Source organism: Drosophila guanche, unplaced genomic scaffold (genome assembly GCF_900245975.1).
Source record: "Drosophila guanche unplaced genomic scaffold, DGUA_6, whole genome shotgun sequence".
In the NCBI taxonomy this organism is placed as follows: Eukaryota; Metazoa; Arthropoda; class Insecta; order Diptera; family Drosophilidae; genus Drosophila; species Drosophila guanche.
This window is the reverse complement of record NW_022995747.1, coordinates 5,147,548-5,173,566: the sequence shown is the minus strand read 5'-3', so window position 1 is coordinate 5,173,566 and position 26,019 is coordinate 5,147,548. Positions and strand designations below refer to the sequence as shown.

The 26,019-nt window shown below is 48.7% G+C and overlaps 4 protein-coding genes across 7 annotated transcripts; 1 reads left to right on the top strand and 3 right to left on the bottom strand.

Annotated features, from left to right (window-relative positions):
* Positions 1–3,455: 3,455 nt before the first annotated feature.
* Positions 3,456–5,688, top strand: LOC117582967. Its single transcript, XM_034271083.1, has 2 exons — positions 3,456–4,657; positions 4,719–5,688. Exons 1-2 carry the CDS (start codon positions 3,506–3,508, stop codon positions 5,568–5,570), a joined length of 2,004 nt encoding a protein of 667 aa, XP_034126974.1. The 5' UTR covers positions 3,456–3,505; the 3' UTR covers positions 5,571–5,688.
* A 1,605-nt stretch (positions 5,689–7,293) lies between these two features.
* Positions 7,294–8,652, bottom strand: LOC117582970 (cAMP-dependent protein kinase catalytic subunit 2-like). Its single transcript, XM_034271090.1, has 4 exons — positions 8,186–8,652; positions 7,966–8,131; positions 7,631–7,908; positions 7,294–7,571 (listed from the first exon to the last, which is right to left on the bottom strand). Exons 1-4 carry the CDS (start codon positions 8,596–8,598, stop codon positions 7,358–7,360), a joined length of 1,071 nt encoding a protein of 356 aa, XP_034126981.1. The 5' UTR covers positions 8,599–8,652; the 3' UTR covers positions 7,294–7,357.
* Positions 8,653–8,654: 2 nt separating this feature from the next.
* On the bottom strand, positions 8,655–10,228 carry LOC117582969 (cAMP-dependent protein kinase catalytic subunit 2-like). Of its 3 annotated transcripts, none has more exons than XM_034271087.1 (5): positions 9,875–10,228; positions 9,587–9,816; positions 9,350–9,515; positions 9,017–9,294; positions 8,655–8,963 (listed from the first exon to the last, which is right to left on the bottom strand). In XM_034271087.1, exons 1-5 carry the CDS (start codon positions 10,052–10,054, stop codon positions 8,696–8,698), a joined length of 1,122 nt encoding a protein of 373 aa, XP_034126978.1. In that variant the 5' UTR covers positions 10,055–10,228; the 3' UTR covers positions 8,655–8,695. The 3 variants fall into 3 exon arrangements, with proteins under 3 accessions (XP_034126978.1, XP_034126979.1, XP_034126980.1); XM_034271088.1 differs by having other exon boundaries at positions 8,655–8,968; positions 9,875–10,224; XM_034271089.1 differs by lacking the exon at positions 9,875–10,228 and having other exon boundaries at positions 9,350–9,513; positions 9,587–9,695.
* Positions 10,229–18,496: 8,268 nt separating this feature from the next.
* LOC117582968 (axoneme-associated protein mst101(1)) lies at positions 18,497–20,259 on the bottom strand. Of its 2 annotated transcripts, XM_034271085.1 has the most exons (2): positions 19,597–20,258; positions 18,497–19,503 (listed from the first exon to the last, which is right to left on the bottom strand). In XM_034271085.1, the coding sequence occupies exons 1-2, from the start codon at positions 20,186–20,188 to the stop codon at positions 19,016–19,018; spliced, it is 1,080 nt and encodes a 359-aa protein (XP_034126976.1). In that variant the 5' UTR covers positions 20,189–20,258; the 3' UTR covers positions 18,497–19,015. The 2 variants fall into 2 exon arrangements, with proteins under 2 accessions (XP_034126976.1, XP_034126975.1); XM_034271084.1 differs by having other exon boundaries at positions 18,497–20,259.
* Between the last annotated feature and the right edge of the window lie 5,760 nt (positions 20,260–26,019).

Below are 26,019 nucleotides of genomic sequence, written 5' to 3'. Positions count from 1 at the left end.
TAAAAATTTATGAAGCGTTTAATTGAATTAATTAAAAGCAATAATACCTTGAAATAATTGCGCCTAATAGAAAAACTTTGCCACAGATACAGATACAGATACAGTTACATCTACAGATAGAGATGGAAGTGGGGTGGGGTGATGGGGCGCAGGCACTTCCCGGGGAGGCACTTCTTCGTGTGCGACTTTTGACAGACGCTCGCCCGCCGCTTCCAGTGACAACGAGTTATGTGACAAATCCTGCACAGCAGCAGAACCAGACCAGACCAGACCAGAGCCCGACACACCGACACGAGCGCCTGGCCATAAGTCAAAATTATCAACAAGATGGCCAGGAGCAGGACCACTACTAGACCGAGTCCTAGCCACTCCTTTAGGCCATGGTGCTGCTGGTCTTCCCGGTCCAAATGGCAACTGTCACGCACGTAGGCCACGCAACATTGCGAAAAATATGTCTTTGATGTCATAAATCAATTACGAGTGGGATTTAGCCTCTCCCCCCGGCCAGGAAAGTGGCAGGGCAGGATCTGCGCCTTTCACAGCCAAACAACTTGTTAGACGCTGGGTCCTGGAGCCTGCCACTTTCCACTTTCCACTTTTCCACTCTCTTTTCAAGTTTAAAACGTGACTAAATGGAGTGCCCGAAAAAGTTCGCGAAGCAAATGAAGCGCGTGAATTCCGTAGAAGACTTCAGAGCAGCCACCTTTGCCGTTTGACTACACTTCGCCCTCCCCTCAGAGGCTTTTGTTCTGTAATTATGTCACACACATGGCCCTGGAGGCAAAAGAAAAGGCGGATGGTCTGAGCAGGGGAGAGATTCGTCATCTCCCAGGCCTGTCGAGTGCCAAATGTCAACGTGACATGTGTGTGGGGTAGAGGGTGGAGTCTGTTAGTTTATCAAACATAATTAAGAACTTCCAAGGCAGACCAGAGAGAGAGAGAGAGAGAGAGAATAAACAGAAGTTTAATTATTGTGCAAGTTGCCTGGCGGCAGCGCCGAGGCCAGGGCTCACCTTTTGACTTATGATGTATTGCCAGCCAACTGACAACTGACAACTGACAGATGACAGGAGCCAAGAGCCCCATCTCCAGCTAGAGATGAGGTTCCTTAAAGCCAAAAGGATTGAAACTTATGGGCAAGGAAACGTTTCTTAAAGACTTCTTTCCACACTAATTACTGCGCCTCAAAGGAGTCGAAGAAAAGCAAAACAAGTTTCGCAGTACATTTGCATAAATCAAACAATTAGTCACGCCCTTCCATAAACAGCCGGCAAACTATTTCCCAAACTATTGTCCAGCACTCGAATAAAGATTCCTCTCTTAATTCTTAATGTCTCCCCGCGGTGCCGTTTGGGCCTCGTCTTACAAGAAGTCGAGAAGGTGTCCATGTCCGTGTCCGTGTCCATGTCCTGCCGGATTCCATTCCACTTTTCTAATTTATGCGACATTTGTTAGTTTTCTACTCTCTCTCCCACTCTCCCACTCTCTCGCTCTCCCTGCTCTTTCTTTCCTTAATAACTTCTAATTCACGTAACCCGCACGACCCTTTTCGGGCCTGGGCTCTGCCGCCCACATGGAAAGAATTCTCTCAACGAAACACTCCAACCACTCGGCACTGGCACCACTACGACGCACTAATTTATGGTTTTGGGCATCGAAATTTATGTACGCCACACAAAAATACAAAATACAAAACACAAAACATTTCTTGCTGTTTTCTGTCTCTTGTTTCAAAAGCTCCAAGGTGACAATAAAGGAATGAAAGAGTTCTGGGTGGAAGCGAAGAAATGAAGCGAAAAAAGGTTTAAATATGTATGAAATATTTTTAGAGCCAGAAATTGTAAACTATTAAATAAAACACTAAAAGGAAAAAGTGTTCAAAGAATGAATTGAATCAGAAAAGAAATCTTAGAACGCAAATTCTCGTAGTTTGAGTTCGCCAGCTCTCATAAATTGTATTATTGACAAATTAATGAATTATTAAAGACACAAAATCAATTTCTAATCGCTAAATCTAGAAAGCAATAAGTATACCTTGACATTTATGGACATTCACCTTTGACTTGGCGGCATTTCTAACACAATCAACTTGTTCCCTTTTTATTGCAGCACTCGCAAGAGTCGCAGTGGCCACACACTCCCCGCCAAGTAAGTAGTGCAAAATGTAAGCAAATAAAAGCACCAATCGAATGATATGAGAATCCCATGTCTCTGGCTGCTAATTGGCATCGTTTTGGCGCTTTGATTAATCCCAAAATGAAGTTCAGTAACCTGAGCTTGAGTAGCATCTGTGAGAGTATTTGTATCTCGGGCTGTATGCGGAACTTGTTGTATAAATTATATAACCGAATCCCAGCCTCTTTTTCCCTGAACCGCCCCTGCCTGCCCCTCCCCCCTAGACCCAATGCAATTGTGCAACTTTTTATGCCGAGACTTGTTCTGGAAATGGAAAACTTGTTCTCCATAAAGCGCGTCGCTGCTGGCTAACCGCAGCGTGTAAATTTAGCACTTTGTATGGAGCCAGACTCGAACCGGCACCTGGTGTACTCTGACTGTGTCTCTGCCTCTCTCCGTTCTGGCCGCTTTCCCCTGGCTTTGAGCCGTGTCTTTTGTGTCTTATTTGGTAATCAGAAGCACGACTCCAACGCCAGCAATGATGATGATGACGACTCGACGGCCAAGTTCAGTGGCCTCCAAGTGTGCTGAAACTGTGTGTGTGTGTGTGTGTGTGTGTGTGTGTGTGTTTTGGGCCGCTTCTGGCCATGTCTCGCCACTCGATTTACATAGAAACTGGGTCAAGCGTGGTCAGGTAGTGAATCTCGAGCTCAAGAACTCTGGATAAACAGCAAGGGCTTTGCGAAATTCTCTCCTACACACAGCTAGATCTTAGATCTAACGGTCAAGCCCGATGCTGCTGTGTGTGGCAATGTTTGGAGGGTTTCAGGGATTGCCACACGAGACAAGAAAATGCAATTAACCAGCGAGAGAAAAATGCTCGCATAATGTACATCACGTAGCCCCCGAGTCGGGTCGGGTGTGGAAACCTGTTGTTGACTCTGGACTGGCACTTCCATTTGCTGGGCTTTTCAATGACTTTGAACTCTTTTTTCCAGCGGTGTGGGGGACGGGGACAGCGTAAACATTTGCATATCGAATCGATTTTGTTTGTTTGCTTGACCCATTTGTAGGTGCTCGAGCGGAGCCCACGCCAACGCCACTTCCACTTTCATTAGGCTTTTGCGACTTTCTTTGTCAAACAAACGATCGCAGCAAGACCCTACATGGAACCCCCTGCTGCTGCTGCTGCTGCTGCTGCTGCCTCTCTCTCTATCTCTCTCGCTCTGCTAACCAGTTTGAGGCGCAGTTGGCTGCGCTGCTGCTGCCGTTCTCGATGCGGATTCAAATGATTCTTTGGCTTTGGCTTTCATAAAAAGTCTTTGGCCAACTTTCTTGAGCTTCATTCGCGCTTCACTCGCGCGATCCGTCAGTTCGCTACGTTCCCAAAATGAAAGCAGTTCTCTGTGTGCTGCCACTGCTGTGTGCCCTGGTGGCCTGCCTGCCCACCGCCGAGAAGGAGAGCTCGGGCAAGGCCAGCTCCTTTGCCAGCGAAACCTCACAGCTGATTGCCATGCAGCTGCTGAAGTTCAACAAAGACATTGACGCCAATCAGGTGCACTCGCCGCTGGGTGTGGCCTCCATTCTGGGCGTGCTGGCCGAGGCCTCCGAGGGCGAGACCTACGCAGAGTTCACCAAGGTCTTTGGCTATCCCAAGGATCGCGCCGAGCTGCGGGCTGTGTACCGGCGAGTGCTGGGACGCTACCAGAATCGCGATGCCGCCGTGGCGCTGCCCTCGTTCCAGACTTGGTTCTACATCTACCGCAATCACAGCGCCCGGGCGGAGTACAAGGAGCTGCTGCAGCAGCACTACTTTGTGGAGGTGAAGGACATCAACCGGAAGGACTATGACTGGAACGAGCCAGACACTTCGCTGCAGCTGCAACTGCAGCCAGAGGGCAGCGGCTCAGAGGCCGGAGAGGATGGTGGTCTCAGCACGGAGCAGCCCAGCAACAGCAAGGATGTGATCGGATTCGAGACGCTGAAGCGCATCAATCTGGACGATGACTTGCTGCCAGTGGCCGTGCCCGCCGACACCTACGGCGAGGAGGTGCTGGACAAGGAGGCTTCCAAGTTCGATCGCGAGGTGGACGACAAGCAATATGTGGAAAAACCAGTTGCCCAGGCGGAGGCCGAGCAGCTGCAAAGGGAGCAGCAGGCGACGGCCAGCACCACCACGGAGGAGGCGGAAGCGGAGGCCACCACCACAGAAACAGCGGCAGCTGAGGCAGTGGAAAAACAGGAAAAACCAGCCACTGTCATTGCCGAAGGTGTGGAAAATCCAGCAGAGAAGCAGCAGAACAAGAGGAGCGATGAGAATGAGAAGCAGAATCTCAATCTGGAGGAGAACGAAACGGTGCAGGAGGAGGAGAAGCTGCGCAAGGTGGTCGGCTCCGAGGCGACGCCGGTGACCGCCGGTGAACCCGAGAAGGTGCGCCTGCCCCTCCAGAAACTGGAAAGTGCCGTCAAGGCAGCCTCCCAGGTGGGCAGTGCCGATGAGATAATGCTGGCTTTGGAGACGCATATGGGCGCGGTTAGTCGGGTAAGAGAAAGGCAGAAAGAAAGTTCATCGATTGGGTTATCCAATAATAAACTTCCTCCAGGTGTATGGCGCACGCAGTCTGTTCCGGCAGGATGACATCACCTCGGCGCTGAGTGCCAATTCCATTACGGGACGCTCTGCGGGCTCCAAGTCCAAGATGTTGCTCTTCAATGGCCTCTACTACAGGGGCAGCTGGGCCACGCCCTTCTACCAGCTGCGGGATGGCAGCGATGAGTTCTTCTTCATGACCAACGAGGATGCCATGAAGGCGCCAATGATGCACACGCGAGGGGAGTTCCTGGTGGCAGATTTGACCCGACTGAAGGCCCGCGTTCTGTCGCTGCCGTACGAGACCTCGCGCTATGCTCTGTGCATCCTGCTGCCCGATGAGACGGAGGGCCTGCACGATGTCATTGCCCAGCTGCAGCCGAGCGACTTCCAACTGGCACGCCAGAAGGCGCAGCTCCGCCAGATGCACGTCTCCCTGCCCAAGTTCCAGGTGGAGGAGACCTCGCGCTCCGAGTCGATGCTCAAGCAGATGGGCCTGCGGCGTCTCTTCTCGCGCACTGAGGCCGAGTTGGGGCTGCTGTCGGAGGATGCCGACTTGCATGTGGATGAGATTGTGCAGTTTGTGAATGTCCGCGTGGACGAGGGCGGCAGCAGTGCCAATGCGCTGTCCGCGGCCACCCAGGCACGCTCTCCCCAGACCCCCGAGGATTCCGACGCCATTCTGCCCGTGCCCGAGCCAGAGCCAGAGCCTGGGGTGGAGCGTTTCGAGGTGAATCGTCCCTTTGCCTACTTCATCATGGACTGCGAGGAGCAGTTTGTCCTGGCCTCTGGCAAGGTCTATACGCCAGAGTTCAAGGAAGATCTGCCCGGCGTTTCCGTGGAGATTGAGCTGGAGCAGTCGTAGGCATCGATCGACTGGGTGCTCCTTAGATCTTAAGTTTCGTAACGAATTTTCACCGATCCACATGCACATTTCATGCAGCGAATAAAACGTACAACAATTCATTTTCCCCACAACAAGAGAGAACCCGTTTTCCCAGCCACTTCAGGGGAGTCGGAACTCATCCTTGAGTCCTCAATTTTGCGCAATCAAAACAACAATTAATTCGCTTACTTCTCGGGGAAGTTCCACGGACGGCAGAGAGCAGCAACCCCCGGGACTCAATTGTCTGTCCGTAATGTGAAATGTATCTGACGGCGGGCATCGCTAATTTCCTTCGTGCTGCAAATTTGTCATTGCATTTGCCACGAGGGTTGGGCCATGGACACGGGACACGGGACACGGGGCAGTGCCTGTGCCTGTGCCTTTGCCATGGTCTTCCATCAATTCTCAGGCTAGTCGAGCGTGAGGCGCATCCGCCACGTGCCCCGTTTTGGGCCGGAACGAATGCTGACGGAACTTTTCAAGTGGTCAATGGGCTGCAATTAAAATTCTCATTAGAATGCATGGATGATGTCTTACTCAGTCCGAATCAGAGGTACAGTGATGCTGATTCTCCAGTCTGGCCAGGAAGCAGCAGCCCCACTCCTGAAGGAAAACGCACAAGTAAAACACACACACACACAGAGGAAAATGTGTGTCTGGAGACGTAGGAAGATGCGTGGTTCGAGGAGGAGTCAGCAGTCAGAGTCTCTCTCGTCTCTTGTCTGGCGTTGGTGCTGGCGCCGGACTGGCGGGCGCCAAAAACCAGAGGTAAAAACAGGAGTAAATGCGTGCCCATGATTATAGTGATGACGACTTCTTCCTCCCAAGCAAGCAAAGCAACCCCAAGGAGAGGCAGGAAGGCAGAAAGACAGGCAGGAGGCGGGCAAGAGGCAGGCAGTCAGACATTGCTGCTGCAGAGCGGAGACGATGATGTTTCATCTTTTCCACATGAAAACTCACGTAACAAAAATTATGATAATCATAACATTTTTTCTCCTTTCTTGTGGCGCTTTTGTTTTGCTAGCCACTGGACACAGGAGACACAAAGGAGACGAAGGCAGCAGCGCCGCTGTCCTGTGCAAAAGGTAGCCCAACGTCCATGGGTTAATGGTCTGGCGTCTAGTTTTTTGCTGTCTGCTCTATTTTTATTAAGTCTTTGCATATAAATCAATGTTGCCCGATATGCAGAAGAGCAGAAAAAGGTATAAAAGATTTATGGCTGCTGTGCTCCAAGCGGGTGGAGCGGGGAGCTCGAGCTCGTTTAAATATTGTTTAACATAATTTCGTGCAAAAGTTTCGAGAGTTTCCACTGCGAAACTCTGGCCATGAGATACATAGACTCCCTGCCACTCTGTTTTGCTGTAGAGATAAATAAATAAACAAAAGTGGCCATAAATCCATCCAATTGCATCAAAGATCTTTTCAACAAAAGACATGGCAGAGTTGGGGCGCTGCGTTGTAGATTTATGGCACTGCCACAAGTCTAATTACAAGTGAAGTTTGTCGACTTCGAGCATCATCGTGGGGCGTGCAACAAGTGTGGGAAATCAACAGAGATAGAGAGTACTCCACAGCAGCTGTTTTCCCTGGAAAATCTTCCGCCACTCTGCCACATGTGAGCAGCAGCTGGTTGTCAAGCAGATGGATATTGTAGGAATGTCAACGCTTTCCCCTGCTGATCCCCCCGAGTGGCATAGAAATGTTAGGAAATATTTAGCTTTTTCTTCAAACAAAATCGATCAATAATGGGTGGGGAAATAATCCAACTAGAAATCTGCAAATATCTCCTCGTGACGCATATTCTTGGCCTTGGCGCGCGCTTTTTCCGAGATCTTGTCAAAGTGCGTGGTGTCCTCGGAGTTGGCCAGATTGGGCACATAGGGGGCATGCACCGTCTGATTGAGCAGCGGTATCCAGTCGACATCCTTGAACCATTCGTGCTCCTTGATGTCTTTGTTGCCATTGATTAAGTTGCCATATCTGCAGGGGCACAGTAGCGATTAGGGGTATGCATTTATTAGACTATTCTGTGGGCCCACCTCTTGGACAGATCCACCTGCAGCAGGTGCTCCACGAGGTGCCGCAGCGAGCTACTGAAGTACGAAGGCATTTTGTAGTCTGCCTCGCAGATCTTGTTGTACATTGCCATGACATCCCGATTGTGCGCGGAGAAGGGCGAATTGCCAGCCACAAACTCAAAGACGAGCACGCCAAAGGCCCACCAGTCCACGCTGGTGCCGTAGGGCTTGGACTGAATGATCTCTGGGGGCAGATACTCGGGCGTGCCGCAGAGTGTCATCGTGCGGGTTTCCACTTTCTGCAAGGGTAAGGAATTATAATCCATGTTCACAGCAGGTCTAAACGCAAGACTAGCCTTTGCAAAGCCAAAGTCCGTCACCTTCAGATAGCCATTCTTGTCGATCATTATGTTCTCGGGCTTGAGGTCCCTGTAGAGCAGGCTGCAGTGATGGAGGTACTCCAGGGCGAGGAACACCTGTGCCGCATAGAAGCGAGCCTGCTTCTCGGTGAACTTGCGAACTCTGCAAAGAAGAAGGATACAGAAATGCAAGAGAGAACTCTGATGCGATGCTCACTTGCGATGGTAGGAGAAGAGCTCGCCGCCGGCTATCAGCGGCAGGATCAAGTACAAGCTGTCGTTGTCCTTGAACGAGGCAATCAGAAAGACCGTGTTCGGGAAGTGTATGGAGCGCAGGACATTCTTCTCGCTCATCACATGCGTCACCTGCTTGGTCTTGACAATTTGATCCTTGCTGAGCTGCTTGGAGGCAAAGTACTGGCCGGACTCCTTCTCGCGTACCAGCTGCACCTTGCCAAAGGAGCCAGCGCCCAGCGTGGCCTTCACGTCGTAGGTGTCCAGGCCCGTGCTGGGCGATGGTACGTTCTGCGAGTACCTCTTGTTGAAGTCGTCCCGCAGCTTGTCCAGGATGAGCAGATAGTCCGTCTTGGGGCTAAAGTGCATGGGCGTGTCGGTCGGGGTGGGGCCCATCTTTCAATTGAATTTTGAATTTAAAAGAGAAGAAAATTTGGGAGGTTCCAAAACGATTCCGAATCGGAAAGTGATTTATATTTCAAACACACAAATCTCACACAAATCTCAAACACAATAAAAACTGACAACAAAGGAACATCCACATTGGATCCGCTAGAAATCCATAAACAGCTCGGGATGACGATTGATCCTGGACTTGAGCTTGGCCTTGGCCTCGAAGTGATCGAAGTGCGAGAGATCCTCGATGCTGGTGACGGTGGGCACGTAGGGTGGCGTCACCTCCTGATTGAGCACCGCAAACCAGTCGACGCCCTGGAACCACGGATGTGCCTTGATGTCCGCCGGACCCTCCGTCGAGTTTCCTAAACTGAAGCAACATCCATCAGCTGTCCATGGATAACGCATTGCCACTTACCGCTTGGACGTTTCCACCTGCATGAGTCCCTCTATCAGGTTCTTGAGGTGCGCCGTGAAATAATTTGGTATTCGATACTCGCCCATGCAGATCTTTGAGTACATGATTATGACATCGCGATTGTGGGCGGAAAAGGGCGAACGGCCGGAGACAAACTCAAAGAGCAGAATGCCAAAGGCCCACCAGTCGACGCTTTTGTTGTACGGCTTCAGCTGGATGATCTCTGGGGCAAGGTACTCCGGAGTGCCGCAGAGCGTGGTGGTGCGTCCCTCCACGCGCTGCAAGAAGGGAGATGTAAAGAGAGGAATCACGCTTCTGGGTCTACCTTTGTACCTTTGTGAAACCAAAATCTGTCAGCTTAATGTATCCTTTGAGATCCAATAGAATATTCTCGGGCTTGAGGTCGCGATACATGAGACTCATGCGGTGCATGTACTCGAGGGCCAGCACCACCTGGGAGGCATAGAAGCGGCTCTGTTTCTCACTGAATTTCCGCACTCTTGGCCAGCGTTAGATGGGGGGACACAAAAAGACTCAAAACACGTTCGAAAAGGCGAGGGGATTACTCACTTGCGATGGTAGGAGAAGAGTTCCCCACCGTTAATGAAGGGCAACACGAGATAGAGATAGTCAAAGTCCTTGGAGGAGTCTATCAAATGAATGAGAAAGGGAAATCGAGCGGCACTCAGCACTGTCTTCTCGTTGTGGACATGATTGACCTGCTTGAGGCGCACCAGATCCTCCTTGCTCATCATCTTGGCCGCATAGTAGTTCTTGCCCGCCTTCTCTCTGACCAGCAGCTGTCGATATACAAAAGAATTAAATTGCAGCAAGAGTATCTTCCCTCTCTGCACGCACCACAGTGCCAAAGCTGCCATTTCCGAGTACCGCACGCTGCACATAGTTCTCCAGGTTGGTGTACGGGGATTGGGATTGCTTGTTCCAACGCTCATTAAAGTCCCGGCTCATGCTGTCGAGGATGGTGTTGTAGTCTTCCTTGTTGTTGAAGTAAAATTCAGAGTGCAGCGGCTGGCTCATAGTCCGGAGAACGCGGACCAATCATGCATCTTAGACGGCCACAGGCCAGACGCCAGATATCGCGATAGAATGTGGAGGTCCGATTTGTGGTAAATAAATGTTAAGGCAACCAATGACTGAACAAGAGGAGGCAGAAAGGTAAAGCAGCTCGACAAATTGAGAATTTGGAATTTCATTACTTTTCTGGTTGATTGACAACTGAGTCAAAGCCAGAGATAAAGTTGTGCTCGGGCTACACTCCGCTCCACTCCACTGCCAAGGAGTTTCAATTAGCCAGCAGAACATTCCTCAAAGTGGATCCAAGGTATGACAAATTTACCTCTCGGAAGGGAGGAGTGAATGAGAGCCATGCTGAGAAATGGTCATTTCCTGTGTGTGTCCCTGGAAGTGAGTCCACAAACAGTGGCAGCAGCAGCAGCAGCAGCAGCAGCACACATGTGTGTTTGTGTACGTCCCTGTGCCGACTTCTTGGCATGTCCTGGTGCTCGGCAAAAGTAAGAAAAATTGCAAAACGTCCACTTGATAAATGATGCTAACCAAGATTACATAAGTTGGTAATTTTCTAGTACATTTATTTCTACATGTCAGCCAGGAGGAGGACTCCAGAACTCAGTCAGGGCCCAACCGCATCGAGGACTTGCCTGCCAGCCAGCCTGATGTTGATGGACATGTGAGTGAGTGTTGGGGTCCATTTGGGTTGCGAATAGTTTGTAGGCTTATCCCGGAAGCTCCGTTTGTGTTGGGGTTTTTCCTGCCTTTTAAGGTAAACTGTCGACCGAGCCGTTTATTGGCCATTTCTCCGGCTGCTGTCCTCTTGTTGTCCCACCTAAATTGACAATTAATCATTATCTTGGCCGAATTGGCAGGGCGGTGACATCCATTGCTGCATGTGAAAATGGCTTTCTAAATATGTGGTGCGGCCTAATGCCCTGGCATTTATTCTCTAGAACGAAAACTCTTCATTATTGATTGCTGTCAAAGGGGTGGGGGGGGGGGGGGGGGGAAACCCACCCCCTTTTTGTTGTTTTTCCTTTTCTTTCCCAAAATTAAAAATAAAAAGGAAGTCCCCGTCCCCCCCCCCCTAATGAGGCACCAAATTACTCCCCCGTGGNGTAGGCCACAAGTTATCCTCCGCTGGGACTTCTGAGATTTTAATTCGCTTAAAATAATACAAATCGTCACGTACTTAGCATAAGACATGTGTCTCTGTGTCTGCCTCTACTTTCACTTGCACTGCGTGCAAAAACTAAACAATTTCACTTAGTCCCCCAAACAAAATCGGAGACCCACTGCCAATACCAATCCCTGTCCAGATCTTGGCTCATTTAACTCGCAGGCTCTCCAGAGTTGGCTAAGATATGTTAACGACTGCAATAAATAAGCGGATAATATCTCAGAGAGAGGAACGGAACGTTTGTTCCATAAATACACGCACACATATGCCTCGATCTCCATCTCCAACTCATCTACCAGCTGCGGTTCAGGGCTCTGGGCTCACGCGCTTTTCCCGCTAAGCGGCCCAAGCGCAGATTAAGTCGTACGCACACGTTTCTGGGCCGTTTCTTTTGGCCACACTTAAAATTCATTTGTTGTCTGAAGGACTCACTCGCATCTTCACCAGAAGTTATGCAAAGTAATTGACGCCTCGATGAACTGTTGACACACATGGCATTTGTCTTTCGTCCTCTCCGGCCTGGCCAGGCTAATATTTGGCTTAGTTATCAGAGAGGCCATTTTTTGGGGGCTTAAGTAGGTGAATGTCCCTGCTCCGCTGCTGTGTATGTGTGTGCGAATAAACGAAGGAATGGCCAAATTCAATTATGCTGAAAGGTTTCTAACCCAACCACCCTGCCAGCCTGCTATCAGAACTACAGCTGTCCTGCAGGAGTAGTCCTGTGGGCTGTTTTCTGTGGGCTATCCTCAGCCATTAGCGCTAATCTCTGCACAATCGGGAATAAATCATGGCACGAGTATGGCCCAAGCCCTGGCCCTACGTTCACTGTGTGTGTGCCCCGGGAAAATGCATTCCAATTCACAGTTCAGCGGGCAGCAACAATGTCTCACAACGTGTGCGCCTCAACAACGACAGCAGCCAACAGACCAACAGCCCGGCAGCCCGGCAGCCCAGCATCCTCTACGTGTTTCTCAGTGTGTGTTTGTGTCTGTGCAAAAGGTGTAACTAATCCGCATGCCATGTGACTTTTGTCATGCGCCGATGTCACTCATTCACCCGATACCCGATACCCGATACCCGACACCCCGAATGCTCCCGTCGAATGCCCGGCGAACCCTTTGCCAAATGCCAAAGGTTTTCCACTCAATTCCACCCCAAAAGCATAAGCATTTTCGGCTTTCCACCTTCAATCAACGATTGCGTTGCGTTTCGTTTCGTTATTGTTGTTCATTGTCGAAATTGTGTGCCGCTTGTAATCCGTTGATTTGGCTCTGGCCGCCTGCAGGAAACTCTGCGGGTGGGCTGCCTGACATTTTGCAGTCGACTGGCTGCTGCCGTCATCGATGAATGGTGGATGACTGAGGTGTAATCATAATTTCCCCCAGCTACTGTGGAGCACCTTTGGGCCCACAGTCATACAATAAATCAGCAGAGAGAAAGCGAAGAACTATTGACACAGCCAACGGGTTGGCCATAAATCAGCGATGGGGGAATCCTGGACAGCAGGTCCTAAACAAATTGCAACACAGATATGTACGTAGCGTCAAATTCCATCTAAAATGCAACAATGGTGGGTAAAAACAATTGTTGGAATTATAACATTTTTCGCCATTTAGCCATAAATAAACAGAAATGGAAATAGAAATGGAAATGGAAATGGAAACAGGAGCAGGTTCCGTTGGTTCCGCTGGTTGGTTCCATCCGTTGGTTTTTAGTACACATTTCCTATGCACAGAAAATGCTGTGAAACATTTTATTGAAATTCAATTAAAGTCGTATTTCAATAATTGGTCACGCATGGTGCACGCTTCCCAAATGCCGCTTCGATTTACAATTTATGAGTTGTCACTGGCCGGTTATGTTTTCTTTTTTTTTTCTATTTTCCATTTACCATTTTGCCAGTTGCCATTTGCCATTTGCCAATCCCAATTGAAATTCGCTGCCACTTGGACATAGTGAGTGCCATTGTCCTTTGTCCTTTGGCTGCTGCTGCTGCTGCTGCTGCTGCTGGCCGGAAATTGTTGCAAAATTTCGGTCGTTCCCATTTCCAGATACTCTCCTTTCCGGTCCACCCATGGCCCTGCCGTGCTGCATTAGGCTGCAAGTTCTTATCAGTTGAATGTTGTGAGTTCGTGGGGCAGGGTCACCCTTGTCAACCTCGATTCCCCGCCTCCCTCTTCGGATTCACCCCTAAAAGCGAGTGCGTGAGCCTCACGTTAAGTGTGCAACATTTTTGCGTGATTTGTGCGAATTTCTCTCGCGATAAAAGTTGTCTTCTCTCGCTTGAGGGTTGCCAGGGGGTGGATGGATGGTGGGTACCCGGTTCCCGGTTCCCGGTTAGTTTTCCTCCTGTTTGCTGCCTGTTTAGAGCCATAAATTCTTTTTTACTTGTCATATCTCTGATTCGCTGCATTTAGGCACAGATCATTAAGTTTTGCCCATTCCCATATCCGATCTGAGATGCTAACATGTGTCCCACTACTCCACGTACTCCCCGTACTCCCCGTACTCCTCGCTGTTTGTGGGTATTTTATCAAAATGTCAATTGCTCGGCAGCCTGTCACGGCTCTTTAGCTGCCACTTGGCAGGAGCATCCTCTAATTAACGAGGCGTTGATGCCACATTTCTGCGGGAATTATTTAGCAAACAAAATCAATTTGAATTTGAAGGAGTACCGCGGAGGAGTCTTGCTCAATTTAGTTTTGGAGTAGAACCAAATGAGATCTATCAAAGCATCAGCAGAAAACACTCAAATGGAAGATCGCTGGAATGGAGGGAGTTTATAAGGGAATCGTGAGGAGTTAGGAGAAGATGGAGAGCCGTGTTTTTTCTTCAATTTGTTAAGGTTTCAGAGGAGTAAATATGTTAAAACGGGCAGAAAATAATATAAAAATATAATAAATAAATGTAGAAAATTATGAACAGCACTGAGGATCGATAATTCCACTTAAATTCTGTACATTTGCCTAGAGTTAACTTCCTTAAGTTTAGCTTGAATGTATATTTATTTAAATATTAATAGAAAATAGGAAATTAATCTAGAAAATACCCTCGAAAGGTCCACAGTACGCACTGAGATCTGTCATCTTTTGGCCCAGTTTTGTGGCCAATTAAATTTGTCACTTGGGTGAATACCAAGCAAACCCCCAACCACCTTCGAGTCAATTATCACGAAACTTCAACACGCATGAACGTCATTCGCAGAAGGCAGGAATGCCAGAGGGAGCAAGGTACAAGCTGCAAATGCAACACAAATAATCAACCTGAGGCACGATCAAAGCGACACTGACAGCGACAACTCCCTGGCTCTCTCTCTCTCTCTCTCTCTCTCACTCTCTATCTGCGACTGGCTGTTAGCCCTTGGTCTGCAGAGGGGCACCGACTGCATCTTTATGATCCCCTTAGATCTCTGCTGCCTGGCTGGCTGGCTGGCTGCTGGCACTGCCCGGGCCACTATTTCTGCACGGGAAACATTTTATTTTGACAGGCATGCGATTTGCACGCTTAATTGAGACAGGTGCACTCGGGGGGCGGGGCAGCAGGGGCCAGTGACAGTTCCCCATGGAGTGGGGTGGAGGGCCACGGGAAGTGCGGCCAAGCTGCGACACATGTTCCCCAATGGTGTCGCACAAACGCAGAGATTTATCATCGTGCCACATGCCGCATGTCGCTGCTCTGCTCTGCTTCCCCCGCTACACGTGTGCTGCCGCTTTTCACGGGAAAAGCCAGCGACGCACGCCAAATGCAAAATTAACAACCTAATTAATAGTTGGCCAAGACGCCAAGGGACGGAATCGAATGGGGATGAGGCTGGTGATGGGTACCTCGGTCTCTGGGCACTCATCTCACCCACTCATGTCTGCTCGCTCCTCCTCCTCCCAGAACTTCCCCAAGGTGCAGCTGCTGCCTCGATCGTTTTTAGATACTTTTAATGCAGTGCTTGGGGCATGGCAGTGCTGCCCGAGAGAGCATCCAAATCTGCTGCTAAATGTTCCAACCCAAAAGCAGGATCTGCTGTCCTTTGTTACTCGTTTTTAATTGAAGAGCTGCCTCTGTCTTTTGGCGGACTCCGCAAATATATTGGCAGCAGCCGGGAACCGCAAACTAGGAGTAACTAACGGCCAGCGGGCGGCCGCTGTCAAAGTCAGCTGTTCCTTTCGAGCGTCTAAAAATGTGCAAAATTCTAAATTGACTGCCAGACTCTGCCAGCACAACCCACCCTCGAGTGGGTGCTGCTCCTCCATTGAAGGCGCTTGCGGTTGACGCTCTTCAGCGCTGGCCGGACGTTTATTGAACATTTTTACTTGCGGTTCCCTCCAGACTGCTGGACTGCTGGACTGCCGGACTCGTGACTCCGTGGTGCTGCTGTTTGCTGCCAGGACCCCGCTGGAAGCGCACTTTTATTAATTTTTTGTCTCAATTTCACGGAACGCCTTAAATGCAAATAGCTGCAAATGGGATTTGCAGGGTGCAGAGAGAGGAGGGAACTCGAATGAAATTGGCCAAAAAAATGCGTTAAATGCAAATTGGATAAGATGGCTTGTGTCGCGGAGGATACGAGAGAGTGGCTGAGTGGCTGCCAAAAGCGAAGCGGCAGATATCCTGGCGGATATCCTTGACTGAAGACGAGACTGAGGCTGTGGCTGATTCGGGCTGAGGCTGAGGCTGAGCCTGAAACCCGAAGCGAGGAAAACTTTAAAGTGGATTACGTTTCTCGTAGATATCCTGCCCCTGCCCCTGCCCCTGCCTCTGCCACATCATGGTGCTATCTCCTGCCTGGCCTGTCCGCCTGCCTGCCTGCCTCGTGCTCATGTCCTTCGCGTGCGTTTCGCAAACATAAATCCGTGAGTTTTTGCGAGCACAATTTATGGCGCTCGCGACACTCTCAAAACTTTTGGCGGCATTGTTGTATTTATGACCGCGACATGACCTGCTCACATAAATGGCCAAGTCCTGCCTGTCCTGCCCGTCCTGAAAGTGCCAGTGGGAGCCGAAAGTGTTGCCTGCCTCCTGCCTGCCTGGCGGTACGTGAGCCGCAAACCTCCTCCATGCTCCATCCATTCCTCTGGCAAGTTCTGCGCGGAAATTGGATTTGCTGGTTGCTGGATGCACAGAGCTCTAAGCATCTTAAATCTGCACGCCTGTCAATTTATTTTTGATCGAAATTTATGTCTGCTACCCTAATGAGCTGCAGGGAAAAGCCAAAGAAAAGGCCAAGCCAGGAACAAGGAAAACAGGAGCCTTCGCGCTGGCACTTTGCCCCAATTCCAATTGAAGTTAATTACGTGGAACATTCACAGTTCCAAAATGACGATTTACATTTGAAATGTAGAGCCACCCCTCTGGGCCGAAGTCCAAGCCACGGCCAAAGCCAAAGCCAAATCCAAATCAATTCAACCGGATGCATAGCGCTCGCTGTCCAGGATGTCGATTGTTGTCCGGGCAGCGTCGTTTCTGCTTATGACTGCAGAAATCCATTCTATATATTCTACTGTATTTTTCCACTACTTGATGTGTGTGTTTGCCGAATGTCTCTAGGCGGAATGGTCAACGTTCTGGGAGCATAACGTAGCCATAATTATTGTTATGTTAATGGGAAAAGCGAAGGAAGGCGGGCCTCTGCCTGCTGCCTGCTGCCTGCTGCCTGCTTTTGGGGTTGATTGGATATCGGTCCATAAAGCCATCAACCACATCGACTTGGACATAGGCTATTGCCAAATGTTGTTTGTCCAACGGTTTTCACGTCATCTCTCTGCTCTGTGTTTGCCCTGCGACTTTGCATAAAAATGGACGAGAAATGGTGTCCAAGTCGAGGGAGTGGGTGCTCTGCGGGATTAGCTTTTTGCTGGCAATACAGACAGTAGTCTCTGATTGAATTACGAACTACATTGAACAGCGCCACTAAGTAGTGCTTGTGCAATTCCCGAAACTTATTCCCTGTGTACACAAAAATCAAACATTTTTGGGGGTAGAAAATGAAAGTCGGAAGGGGGCAAAAACTGTGGCAGGAAGAGTAATTTTTTCTATCTTCAAGATGAGCGATTCCCACACACAGAACTGTATAATTTTCATATTTCAGAGATCTGTAATTCCCCTTAAAAATGTACCCAAAATTTCTCTCATTTTCTATGCCAAAACCAAGACCAACTTTTGGCTTATTGAAACTCCACTTAGACACCCGAAAGTATGCAGCCATTAAGGACACTCAACCTCAGCACAACCTCAGCGACACGCAATGCCAAGAAAAGGGGCGTGGCAGTCGCACTCCTTTTTTTTAGAACGATTCGCCACAGCTTTTTGTCGAGAACGGGCGGCGGACGATCTGCATCTGATACGAGAGTGGAGGCGGCGTCAGTGTCAGCGGATGTGGCATCCCTGATAGGTGTGACACATCGTGGGTGATTGATGAAATGTTTGGCCATAAACCCCCCAAGGCGAACAGAGGAGGAACGAAAGGGAAAAGGGAAGCGCCACTCCACCGCCAACTAATTTCCACATTTTTCACATTTACGAAGACAAATTGAGGTGCGAACTCGGGTCAAGGCAATAAAACTGCCGAATATCAAAACAACAAAATCTTTGCAACAGTAGCCCATAAAAAAAAGAGCAGAGCAAGGGGTAAGGGGTAAGGGGGCAAGGGTAAACGCGAAGGGTTGTGCAGCGTCTGACAGAGTCCTGCGAGTGCTGAGAGTCCTGCGAGTGGCAGGCATGCGAAATTCCCGAATGCCAATTGTTTCTCGATTCGCAGAAATCCGTGTAAAGAATAAAAACAGGAGAGTGGGTGGGAGAACCGATGTGGCGTGTTGGGCAGTGGCTGGGTGGCTGGCTTGGGTGTGTGCTTGGGTCACGGTATTTTGGGCCCACTATAAAAGTCAATATCTACAACAATAAATTTGTCGAATCTCAGTTTCCAGGAAGGAGCTACACACACTCGTGGCGAATCGAGTTTTCCTCTCTGTTCCGATTTTAACTGATTTAGTTTTCCATTTCATTTCGTTTCGTTTTATGTCAACGAGAACGACAAACGGCCATAAAGGGAACTTTTCAATAAAAACCAACACCAGCCGCACACACAGAGACTCTCCCTTCATTTCCTCTGCTCATTTCCATTAGCATAATGTCTAGCAGCAGACTCCTGGCTGTGGGATGATCCCTGGCTTCCAGCTCCATCTGATTTCCCGAACTCACTTTCCTTTTGCCACAATTTTACTTTATTTTATTTTATTTATTTTGCCAGCGAGTCGAAATTACATTTTAAAAACTTTCTCTGCTCTCCACGCTCGTTTGCCTTTTTTTGTTTTATTTGTACAACAGATTTTTATGGCTAATGTATGCGCGACGCAAAATTGATTCGATCTAGACACGGCATGGGGTGTGGGGAACGACCTTGGCTGCTGGCTGCTGGCTGCTGGCTGTGGCCGCCTTCCCGCGAATCTCGAACCGCTAATTGTTAATCAAGTGCCCTGCCCCAACCCAAGGCCATGTCAACGGAGCGACCTTGGTTCGGGTGCGAAAAGTATGCAGATGCAAAATGGGAGATCCATAATGCCCCTCGAAATGTGGTTCAAGGGCGTCGGTCCCAGGCAGTCCATAAAGCAGGAGGAGCAGCTGGAAAGAGTCGCAGATTTGGAAACTTTTGCCCCAAAAATAGACTCCGCCGGCAGCAACATCTGTTTCTCGTACAAGATTTTGGAAAAATGAAAATGAAATCAAAAATTTAAATGCAAAATGGGAAATGGGAAATGGGAAATGTAAAGGGAAAATGTTTGATGGGGTGGCTGCTCATGCTAATCGCTGCCCTTCAGCTTTGTGTACATCTCTCGGACAGCGCACTGATCCACGGGATCCAGCTCTCCAGTGCTCACATGATAGACCAGGGCCTGCATGACAAAGGGCTCTCGTTGGCTGCGCTCCAGGGCATACCACTGGGTACGCGTCTCGGCACGCACCCGCTTGGAGCCAGCACGCGGATGCATTTTCCTGAAGCGCTTCACGAATCCCTGCTTGAAGCTGGAGTAGGCGGTGGGGCGCAGCTGCTCTCCGGTGCGCACACGCCAGTAGTAGGTCAGCTTCTCTCTGGGCAGCAGGCACTGCCAAGCCTTTCCGTTCTGACAGCCCTTTTTGAGGAGCCCTTTCTCGTATAGCCGCTGGGCTTTCGTTTCTTGTTGGATCATTGCACGAAAATTGCGGTGCTCGGTCTTCTGCTCCTCACAATTCTCTGCGCAGCCTTCCTTCTTCACTTCTGCACAGTTTTTCTTTGTCTTTTCTGCACAACCTTCCTTCTTCTCCTCACAGCCTGCCTTCTTCTTCTCCTCACAGCCTTCCTTCTTCACTTCTGCACAGTTTTTCTTTGTCTTTTCTGCACAACCTTCCTTCTGCTTTTCCCCACAGCTTTTCTTCTTCTCTCCACAGAATCTCACATTCCTCTGCGGAGACCTTTCCCTACTGTTCTCCCGGCACCTCTTTGCTGTCGGTTGGCCCTTGCTCTCACAACTTTTCTGCTGCTTCTCCAACTTCTCCTTTTCCTTATCTTTCCTCTCTTCCTCCTCAACCTGATTGAACAGCAAATCCAGGTAACTTTCGCTCAGATCCGCGAAGCAGATGAGACGCTTCTCGCCGCGCGCCTCCCCGTCGTAGGTCTCCAGTGGTCCCGGATATGTATTCCGGATCGTATAGCTATGATGTGACAACAAGGGGTATGTCTTCTGGGGGGGATTGCAGCACGGGGTGACGCCTGAACTCGGCTGCTCTTCCTGGGTCTCCAGTCGCTGGGGATTCTTGTTCCGGTTCGCATTTCGATTCTTTGCCGTATTATTTGATCGCTTGGCGCAGCCTGAACGCTGCTTCCGAGTGGATGAAGCTTTCTTCTGATTTTTTAATGGCTTTGCGAGGCAGGGACCTGTCCAATGAGTGCGCATACAACCCGACAGCCTGGCCATCACGCTGCTCAGGAAACACATCCTTATGGAAAATAAACTACAATTTTAGACTCTACTCTGTTCGTGTGTGTATGTTGGTTGTTTGTTGCTTTATGGCAATGTGTCGCCCCTTTTGTGCCCCTGAGTCTGATTGTCATTGCAAAGGAAACCTGCTCCCCGACCGCCCTACTTTCCCATTCAATTTAGTGTTCATGAAAATATATGGCCCCCGCATTATAAATGCGAAAAATACTCTCTACCATTATCCAATAAAAGTCGTGGACTGGGAGGGCGTAGTACGAAGAATATGACAGCAAATTTCGCAATATTAAAAATGCTGCTGTTGCGGCAAAAAAAAGGAAAAAATACAAGAATTATAAAGAGGTTTCCACGACTATGAGATACCCGCCATGAAGGTTCTAACTGAAGAGGATTCCGTTGTAAAAATGTAGAAGAAAGTAGGGGGAAATACTTTTAAAGAGCAGATCGATCATTCGATTGATTAAAAATAAGATTTTCCATGTATCATTAAGCGAAGGTAGGGTTCAGTATCTGCCAACAGTCTCCTGCATACAAATGCACCTACAGCTGGACTTTCAGTCCTGGCTATTCCAGCTCATCAGCATCATACTTTTCCACTCACACAGCATACCCTGGCACCCCACTGTGCTGCCAGGGTAACCACCAGAATGGAACATTAGAATGGAATCGAAATATATAAAACAAAAACACAAACGACAGTGGCAAAGGAAAACATTCGGATTTTCACATTTATTCTCCTCGCTCTGTTTGTGTGTTGTGTTCTCTGCTTATTATCCATATTTATCCAGGGGTGGGATGGGGCACAAAAACATATTCATATTCATTCTTCCGATTAAGCAGTTTTCATGGTCATCGCGAAACGTTTTCGCACACTCGCCCTACGCCACTTTGCCCGATTCTGATGCGGAATCATGGTCGAGATAAAATAAAATAAGTGGCCTAAATAAAAGCCAACGAACAGAGAGAGAGAGAGAGAGAGAGCGAGACAGAGAGCGAGAGAATATGAGAAATCTTTTGGTTTGCCAGAATCGCTGCAATTATTGAAATTAATTTCATTTATTACATCATGAAAATGCGAGTAATTCCCCGCGTCCAGCCAAGCGACCAAAAATATTTTCGCCACACGCTGTCGCTGTCCTATCCTGTCCTGTCGCCCGGCAATTAAGGACCAAAGCGAGCACATTGACTTTTCCCCCCTCCCGTGTAATTTGAAGTTAATAACGTCGAAATAAAATCCCCATTCGATTTGTATCGCCCCGCTCCCCGAAAATGGTGCAGACCAAAAACATGACCATGGCGGGGACTACCTATAAAGTCTGCTGTTAATTGCCTTGAATACTACGCGTATTCCATTCTGTGTGCTGTCATAATTTTTGCCAAATGAATAGACGAAAGTTCGATTTAATAATGTTTGCCGTACGAATATGTGATAAATGCTGGAGCGGAATTGGATTCCTGTTTCGCTGTACACTGACTCCCACTCCCACAGCTTCCTGGCTGTTTCTCTCTTCTGTCAAACACTCAGTCATGTATCATATCTACTTCACCGATTCCCTCAAGAGGCAGAAACTCATCATTCCGCTCTACGATTTACGATGCCATAGGTGTTAGCACGGAACTCCATCATGCGAGTGCCGTGTTGCCGGCTAATGGCAATGCGTCGGCCACAGCTCCCAGAACAATAAAATTCCCATTTAGAAGTCGCGTACTCCAGACACCCACTGCCTCCCCCGCAACCCACAACCAACAGGAAAAAGTGTGGCCGCAGCAGTTTTTTCCCCTGTTTTACGTGAAAACAATTTTTATGGCATGTCAAAAACCTATTTTAATGCTTTTAATGAAAGCGAATTTTATTGCATTACTTTTCGATTTTAGTGCCCCGCACCGCCCTGGCAACCCTGGCAACCCTGGCAAGTCCGCCACTGCCACTGCTTTTAGGCGTCAGGGGGCGCCACCAGGCCACACGATGTGAGGCGTAAAAATGCACTCAACTCAAAATGTTGACAAGATCGTAAAAAGTTTCGTCAGCAGGAGAACAGAAGGGGGAACTGGAGGTGCAAGCAAACACAGGAAAACGAAAACAGGTGACAAAGCAAAAACAGAACACGAAAACCCCAGGAAAAGCGGAAAAACTTGCTCAAAACAAAAGCCACTTAAACTGCCAATTGCGGTGGCTGCTGCTGCTGCTGGTTCGGGGTTTCTCTTCATATTTTTCATACATTTTCGGAGGAAAAATTGTACAAATTTCCGCTGGTGAACTTTTGCATAAATTCCATGCCATTCCGCTGTCGACAAGCGGCTCCCAAAAGGATGCTCCTCTCTGGCTACCTTTGCCAAATTCATTTGACCAGAAACTTAAGTTATATTTTGGAGCAGTTCCAAAAGAAGAGAAGAGTCTGGCGATGGGCGAGAGACATGTTTAGTGGCACGGCAGCGACAAAAGCTTTCAGCCATAAAGGAGCTGGGGACAGACGACGCACACGTCGCATGTCGGAGCACTCAATGTCAGTGGTGGAGCTGGGGCAATGGCGAAAATTCAGTTGCAGTTTCGGTTCCAGTTCGAGGACTCGGCGAAACAATGCCCTTGCCTGCCTTCCTCCTTTGTACAGTGCAATCCATACTCGTATTGCATGCATTAAATATCTCATATGAGCTAAATGGATTCGGGGTCGGAGGGCATACCAGTATTGACAGGGTCAGTCATGCATTGTTGGCCGGCCAAAAACTGTCGAGCTGTCAGCGGCAGGATAGGGAACTTTGCGACTGCCAGCAGGAGCTGGAGTCTGGGAGGAGGAACCGTTAAAACAAAAGGCAAAAGATGCTGCACATTTTTCGGGGTGACTGCAAAATCGAAGCCAGATCTATGGCCTCTCCGCTCTCTCTTTCACTGTGTGACGAATCTTATTTGCTTCTCGAAAGTGTCATTAGGCCATAAAAAGGAATGGCCATGGCAATGGCAGCCGCAGATTCGTTTCATTAGGGCATAACAAAAAGAGCACAGACAAAATGCAAATTAGAGAGCGAGTCGAGCGAGCGATACGAGGTACGCTGTTCCAGAGAGACCCTTGACATCAGAGGTCCTTTGTGGCCCTTGGCATCGCATATAATTACACTTATTTGTGTAGCTAATTAATTGCTAATCAATCATAAGGACGAAATACAGCGCTCAGACCCACAATAAAAAAGGACAACGCCGTTGTTTGCCTGTCAGCCAGCCAGCCAGCCAGCCAGCCAGTCGCTCCACTCCACTCCACTCTGTCCGAAGGATGTCTCAATCCTGGGTGCTACTTCTAAGGCATCTCCCCAGCAGCCCCCAGACAGAGCTGTCGTCCGAGCTTTTGGGTGCCTTTTTGGTCCATAAACAAAGACCCGGCGAAAACAAAAGCTTATCAAGATTGATCACAGCGACGGCAGTATCCTTCGAGCCTTCGTGGAGAGCTGCACCTGTTTGCTTACTCACGGTTATTAGCCGGGACACGCGGGATCCGCTTTGGGGCATGCAAATGGCCGGCAGACAGCCGCACACACAGACCCAAGCAGAAGAAGTGTCAACGATGTCCTCTGCCTTTTTTGCACCTTGAATCGAGTAAAGTGAATCCTTCCTCCTCCTGTTTTGCCTTCTATCTCCCCCACTTGTCGCTGTCACTCCGCTGTCACTCAGGGCTGACGTCAGCCTTTACCGCTTCTGCTCCCACTTCAGATTTTCCTTTTGCCCTTGCCTTTCTTTTCTTTCTTTCGTTTTTTTTTTTTTTGGCTCACATTTTATTTTACATAATTTGAACATTTAAGACGTGCCTGGGCATAGACAAGAGGCTTTAGTTTTAGTTTATGCAGGACTGTCCGTCCAGTCCCCGGCCCAGTCCTGGCCCTGGCGTAGTTTTGCCTCTCATTTTATTATTAAAAGGCATTCGCATCCTTTACGCCCCAATGGGTTTTATTGTAGAGAGAGAGAGAGAGAGCGTCCACCCACTTTCAATCCCGGAGTATGTCTTCATTTTGCGGACTATGGCTGCCGGCTTTAGTGTCCGCCATTCACATTTGTACTTGTCAAAAACTTGCACGTTTGCCGTTTTTCTGTTTACTGCTTTTTACTGTTTGCTCTCTCTCTCTCTGGCTTGCAGAAATTTTACAGTTAACCCAAATTGTCGGCAATTTGGCCAAGATGTCTCCTCCCCAGAGCACGCAGCACTTTTCCTCATTTGATTATCCTTTCGATTTAATTGTTTAGCGGCAGCAGGAGGCGTCGTAAGTGATAGTAAAGAGCATTCATAATGATTCTGATGGCTCCACATGGATGTTGGTAGGATCGGGGGCATCAGGGGGAGGAGGATTATAACCCTTATGCTTGGCCCAGCACAGGTCCAGAGGTGAGTTTTCGCTTGTCACAACTTGTCGCAGCGCAACCCCAGAACTCGCCTGCTAAGGCTGATTCGCTTTGCTCTCATTGTCCTTTGTGATTGGTAATTCGATACAGTTGTTCCGATTGTCGGGATGTGTGTGCTGTGTGCTGTGCGCATTGTTCGCGAATCTCTCGAAATCATTTGAAGCGCATCGCCAATTGAGGAAAAACTTTGCGCCGTTTTTTTCCCACTCTCATTGTTACACCCCACCCCCTATCAGATCATCCCCTGTCTATGCCTCGTGTGTCCTGTCTCCGGTTCTTGGACTAATTTTCCTGCTTGTCGCGCCGCCACGACCGTTTCGGTGCTGTGCGAAACGTATAAATAATTTTATTTTATTTTTGTTTTCATTCCATATCAATACTATTTATGGACTAATGGATTTATGGCCAATGCACACCGTCCCCTGCCACCCTCCACCCTCCACCCTCTCCTGCTCGATCCCATGTTCGATTGTATATCAATATCCAGAGAAGAAATGCTATCAGCGTTTGTCATCGACTCAGGCCTCAGCCTCGGCACGTGTGTTGTCCTCGTTTCCGCATCCTTTGGATGCAGCAGTAATGTCTGTGCAATTATGAATATTTCCCTGTGGGAACAGACACAACTATTCGCCCAACCTCTAGTATTTCCACACTCCACACTCTCCACTCCTGCCTTGTCTTGGCTTCTTATTATTCTTTCATTTGGGCAAATTGTTTTCGTTTTATTAAATTTCTTTTCACTTTTGGATATTCCTGTCGGCTGTTATTATTATTTCGGCGATTCGGCCAAGAGAAAGGTTCCCTTTCGGGCCAACTCCTTTCGGCTTTTAATAAATGTCCAGCCAGCAGCTGAAGCCCAGCTCGCATTTCGTTTCTTTTCCCCCTTTCCCCAGCAGCACGAGAAATATGCACAAATTAATTTTCTTTTATTCCAAGCAAAAGGCAAAATTTAAATCAGCCAAAAAAAGGAGAAAGGGATTGCCAAGCTGAGACTGAGACTGACTCTGAGACTGAGACTGTGAGGAATACGTCATGTCCACTGGCGGCAGGACAAGAAAAGGGTTCTCTCCCAGTCACTCCGACAAAGGACAAAGTCGAGGAGGCAGCTGGGAACTGGGAATGGCGGGGGTAGGATATCTTCCAGTCTGTTATGAATGCAAATTAAAAGTATACAAATCTAATAAGTTCCATTTAAGTTGCTTTAATTTCACTCGTTGAGCAGTCAGTCTTCGCCTCCTCCATTTGCATTTGGAAATTGTTGCTAATTGTTGAGCTTTTAGACAGCGCATTTTTAATGCAAAGTGCACCATTTATTCTCCTCCATCCACTCAGCTCTCTCCTTCACTCTTTCTCGTCATCTTTCGCTGCAAAGATTTCATTTTAAAATCTCTGAAAAGCCATTTCGATTTGAAATTAATCAGAAAAGCTTTTAGCTAGTTATCTAATT

Bases quoted from the DNA above. Each gene is read 5' to 3' on its own strand.
- LOC117582967 (XM_034271083.1), top strand. From the start codon at position 3,506: ATGAAAGCAGTTCTCTGTGTGCTGCCACTGCTGTGTGCCCTGGTGGCC. The intron at 4,658-4,718 runs GTAAGAGAAAGG...AACTTCCTCCAG, and splicing joins ATATGGGCGCGGTTAGTCGG to GTGTATGGCGCACGCAGTCT.
- LOC117582970 (XM_034271090.1), bottom strand. From the start codon at position 8,598: ATGGGCCCCACCCCGACCGACACGCCCATGCACTTTAGCCCCAAGACG. The intron at 8,132-8,185 runs GTGAGCATCGCA...TCTTCTTTGCAG, and splicing joins CTCTTCTCCTACCATCGCAA to AGTTCGCAAGTTCACCGAGA. The intron at 7,909-7,965 runs GCTAGTCTTGCG...TTACCCTTGCAG, and splicing joins CGGACTTTGGCTTTGCAAAG to AAAGTGGAAACCCGCACGAT.
- LOC117582969 (XM_034271087.1), bottom strand. From the start codon at position 10,054: ATGAGCCAGCCGCTGCACTCTGAATTTTACTTCAACAACAAGGAAGAC. The intron at 9,817-9,874 runs GTGCGTGCAGAG...GTATATCGACAG, and splicing joins ATGGCAGCTTTGGCACTGTG to CTGCTGGTCAGAGAGAAGGC. The intron at 9,295-9,349 runs GTACAAAGGTAG...CCCTTCTTGCAG, and splicing joins CAGATTTTGGTTTCACAAAG to CGCGTGGAGGGACGCACCAC.
- LOC117582968 (XM_034271084.1), bottom strand. From the start codon at position 20,188: ATGTGTTTCCTGAGCAGCGTGATGGCCAGGCTGTCGGGTTGTATGCGC.